Source organism: Glandiceps talaboti, chromosome 9 (assembly GCF_964340395.1).
Source record: "Glandiceps talaboti chromosome 9, keGlaTala1.1, whole genome shotgun sequence".
Classification (NCBI taxonomy): Eukaryota; Metazoa; Hemichordata; class Enteropneusta; family Spengelidae; genus Glandiceps; species Glandiceps talaboti.
Window position 1 is genome coordinate 21666065 of NC_135557.1, and position 5160 is coordinate 21671224.

General features: G+C 34.7%; 1 protein-coding gene across 1 annotated transcript in view; it reads right to left on the reverse strand.

Moving 5' to 3' along the window:
* Nucleotides 1-1086: 1086 nt before the first annotated feature.
* The window catches only part of LOC144439958 (uncharacterized), a 5205-nt gene continuing 1131 nt past the window's right edge, over nucleotides 1087-5160 (reverse strand). The window contains exons 2-3 of the mRNA XM_078129191.1: nucleotides 2471-2926; nucleotides 1087-1133 (exon numbers count right to left, since the gene is read on the reverse strand). Coding sequence (XP_077985317.1) covers nucleotides 1087-1133; nucleotides 2471-2926 — 503 coding nt within the window. The remainder of the gene's footprint in view (nucleotides 1134-2470; nucleotides 2927-5160) is intronic.

A 5160-nucleotide genomic window follows, 5' to 3' on the forward strand; every position in this document is an offset into this window, starting at 1 on the left:
AAAACCACTGAGCACATTCTGCTGAAATGTGGAAATGTTCTTAGGGGTGTTCAAATAAAGATTTTGTTTATAGCATTATGATCCCATCAGTGATATGCAAATTAGATCCAAAAGTCAAAAAGTGTGTCCTTTGGTGGAACAGCTATTATTCCAATTGAGCTGAAATTTAATGCATCTAGGGTTGTGTAGATGTAGTTGATTTCACAACTTTATCCCATTGGCGATATGCAAATTAGGTCTAAAAATGTCAATTTTGTTAAAAAACGACAGCAACATGCACGCACACACACATATACATACATACATACATACATACATACATACATACATACATACATACATATTACATATACACACACATAAGGTCTTAGGACCCACTTTCGATCCAACAAACACATTTAGTTTTTCAAATCATCATTAGAACTAATTTCACAGTCGAAATAATACTTTGTATTTTGCAAAGATCCTCTGTGTTGAAATTTCAAACTAAAACTTTACAATAACTTTAACAACTCTCCTTACAAAGAAATCGATTTCCATTCTGTGGAGTCTTCTCTCTTTGGAATTCACAATAAAACATTATTTCAGTTTGTCTAGTTGAGTGCTTTGTCATTTTACATAACCAATGACGGAATACTGTATTAGAGGACAAGACTTTCTACATGGCACAAGTACTGGACTGATTTCTAGGACTTATAACTAGGGTTCAGTAAGTGGAAACAAATTAGTGGAGTCTGAGAGGCTTGGGTACTTTTTCAAATGAATTGTGAAAGTAAAAATTAGAGCACTATCCTTACATACAAAGTATCAATTACTTATGTGGATTCTAATTGTGTACTTTCAGATTACGTCATTGAGTCAATTATATATGACCACACACCTTATAAATGATATACAAAAGATAAACTCTACATTCACTATATAACTTACTGAAAGTGATATCATGGTGGAGATGATGTAAGTTGTTTTATTTTTTACATACTATATGGTAACCATACAGGTATTTTCCTCTTTTCACATCAGATTTTCTTACAATCTTAAGATTGTAGACCTAAATTTACATCTTTCATTACAATATTGTGTATTTTAATATCCCTGCATATCAATTCTACTTTCTAAATTAGTTTTTGAAACTGTAACACATTAATGAAACATATTACAACCATTTCCAGTAAGGGTAGCCCTTACCGTTCTAAGTTTAAAATATCACAAACTCCTCATGTTTATCACATCAAAACTGCGCTCTAGAGAGTTCCATGCAAATTTCCTTTAAGATGTCCATCTAGATATCATTCCATAGGTCAATAGAGTACACAAAAGTATGGACAACTTTTTACAGTATGCTGTGTCAGGTAAAACCCTCTGGCAAACTTGGTATTACGTACTACTGTTTATTTTATTTGCATGAATTCTCATGTGTACTTTCAAATGACAATTTTGATTAAAACGTTTCCCACATTCATGACAAAAATATGGTTTGTAATCTGTATGGAGTCTCATGTGTACTTTAAGATGACCTGTTTTGCAAAAACGTTTGCCACACTCCTGACATACAAGTGTTTTTTTATTTGTGTGGATTCTAGTGTATTTTCAAAGAACCGTTTTGAGTAAAACTTTTAACACACTACTCACATAAAAATGGTCTTTCATTTGTGTGGATCCTCATGTGTAATTTCAAATCATTAATTCGAATAGAAGTTTGGTCACATTCCTTACACAAAAGGTCTTTCACATGTGTGGATTCTCATGTGTACTTTCAAATCATGATTTTTATGAAAACTTTTACCACACTCCTTACATAGAAATGGTCTTTCCTTTGAATGGGTTCTCATGTGTTTTTTCAAAGAACCATTTTGAGTAAAACATTTACCACACTCCTTACATACAAACGGTCTTTCCTTTGTATGGATTCTCATGTGTGATTTCAAAGTACCACTTTGAGTAAACTTTTTACCACACTCCTTACATACAAACGGTCTTTCCTTTGTATGGATTCTCATGTGTACTTTCAGATGACAAATTTGAGTAAACCTTTTACCACATTCCTTACATACAAATGGTCTTTCTTTTGTATGGATTCTCATGTGTACTTTCAGATGATTATTTACAATAAAACTTGTACCACACTCCTTACATACAAATGGTCTTTCCTTTGTATGGATTCTCATATGTACTTTTAGATTACCACATAAAACGAAAGTTTGACCACACTCCTTACATACAAATGGTCTTTCATTTGTATGGAATCTCATGTGTACTTTCAGATGACTATTTACAATAAAACTTTTACCACACTCCTTACATACAAATGGTCTTTCATTTGTATGGATTCGCATGTGTTCTTTCAAAGAATCACTTCGAGAAAAACTTTTAGTACACTTCATACATACAAATGGTCTTTCATTTGTATGGATTCTCATGTGTACTTTCAGATTACCCATTTGAGAAAAACTTTTACCACACTCCTTACATTCAAATGGTTTTTTATTTGTGTGGATTCTCATGTGTACTTTCAGATTACTTCTTCCAGTGAAACTTTTCCCACAATCCTTACATACAAATGATCTTTCATTTGTGTGGATTCTCATGTGTACTTTCAGACAACCCTTTTTAGTAAAACTTCTACCACATTCCTCACATAAAAATGGCCTGTCATTTGGATGGCTTTCATTGTCATTACTTATAGCACTATACTCTACACAATGTGCCTCAGAGTCTGGCAAAGTCTGTTCATGGCTAACATTATCACTATTTTCACATGTAATTGTAGATTGTGGAGAGATCTGGTTCTCATTGGTCACTAAAACACCACAGTCACTTCTTGTACTATACTCTATACAATGCTCCTCAGAGTCTTCTTCAACCATGCCTTCATCCAATGTAACAAGTCCATGTTGACAAAGACAATCAATTATTATGGATTTATCTGTTGACACAAAAAGGAAAGATGATAGTGAAATGACTGATCACAAATGTAAATCAATATTTTATAAATATGAATTGTGAAAAGGCAGTGATTATCTGAAGACTATATGTCACTAACCAATCTCATCCATAAATGTGATTTATATAAATGCAACAATGTAACAAACAACCATAACGCAGATCAACTCATAACAGATCTAAACAATACCTAGGCAGACACACATATGACATCACATGGTAGTAGTAACTAAATTATATTTTGATGTGTAAGTGTTACCCCTGGGAGATTAACTAAGCATTTCTATACTGCACTACATTTCTGCTATTTGTCTGGAAGATTCCTTTCAAGTAGTTGAAATAACAGATGGAGTGTAAACTTAAGAATTCTGCATGCTTAACAGTCAGTTTTACCTATGGTCTCTGAATCAATCATCTGAACTAAAGATCTCTATAAACCGGTACATTTGTTGGCAGATAATTGAAAAAAATAGCACCAATGGTGTTGTAACACATCTGCAAAATTTCTGAATACTCTCTGTTATCTTTGGTACCTTTACATTATTTGGCTGTTGTTGTGTGCATGGCCTTGGAGCTGAGCACAAAATATGCACACCCATATTTTACTGTTGCTAAGGGAGCTGTCTTGTTGCTAGGCATATTAGCATACACTTTTCTGATACTATTCAATTGCTGACACAAATATTGCTATCTTTGCAAAATATGTTAGCATGTTGCCAAGGATGTAGTTACAGTTACTAGGGCCAATTGTCTTGAAGAATCAGCAGAAAAACTCATGGAAACATCCTTACCAATAAAGCATTGTCCATCTCGCGGAAGATCTCATGAGATCTCACGATACGCCATTGAGTGCATAGCAATCACGTTCAGGTGGTCAAGCTGAAGTGTCAAACGCTTAGCAACACCATTGTTCTCAACGTCATCGTACATACAGTGCAGTATGTATGATAGATCAAGGGAAGCAAACTTTTAAAGTATGGTTGTAAAAAGGATGTGCATATGTAAAAGTCGCCGGCAGGGGTTTCACATACATGGCATGACACATACACGTGTTTCACACATCGCCGGTGATTTCCTTTTCTAGTTCCTGACGACCGTATTCCAATTTTACTTTACGTTATCTTCCTACAGTACTAGTCTAGTTCCTAATGACCGTATTCCGATTTTACCCTACGTTATTAACGTTATTAACGTAGGGTAAAATCGGAATACGGTCGTTGGGAACTAGACTGGTACATGGTACGTATTGTATGAAGATAATATATGGTATAATCGGAATACGATTGTCAGGAACTGACTATGATTTCCCGACCTGTGACGATAATTTAGAACTTTTCAATTCTGAACTCTAGGACCAAAACGGGACATTTGTTCTCTAAAAATGTGTAAGACTTGTAGCGTTTGTCCATATTTGTCAACAGTGTAAATGTCAATGGTTCATAAGGGCTTACGACCGGTGGATGTGTAGAAGCTTACTACACCACACTTCATGTGCATTGCATACTAATATACTTCTGTTGAAAAAATGGTGACGGGAAATGCTTCCACCATGTACATGGTGTACTAATAATCAAAACTACTCGATTTTGCTTGTCATTAATTACCATTTCTCAAGATTGAAATATTATAGCCATCTAGTATGCTGCATAAGTTTGGCACTGACAACGTATTCCCAGAAGTAACAGTCAGTTCGGAAATATAATGACGGTGTGACACCGTGACATATTTTTCTTATAACTTGTTGTTGACACGCCATATTTTCGTAACATGCTCTTTAGCTCGGATACTTTCAATTTGTCGATGATTTCCATGACAACTTGTGGTTGTAGATGGTCACATAAGGGAGTATTTTTTTCAGACGAATGCATTGACCATGTAAACAATATGGCAACGCTGATAGCTTGACCCCCTTGACAACCGTTGTTAGGCATATTTGCATATCTCGCGAGATCTGTCGCAAGACAGGGAATACTAGTACTTTATTTAACAAAATAGGTCGAGAGACATACTTTTTCAAAAAATCACATATTTTTAAACCTAATACATATTTTTGACCCAAAACTCTCATCTCTGATCATGATGCATTTTGTTTGATTTGGGAGTTTCTATCTCTACATTCTTAAGTAATACCGTTGCCAAATATCAGGACAATTTGCCTGGCAAGTTTTGGCATTAAGTTGTTTACATGCACACACAGTATCTAGACACACAGAAACA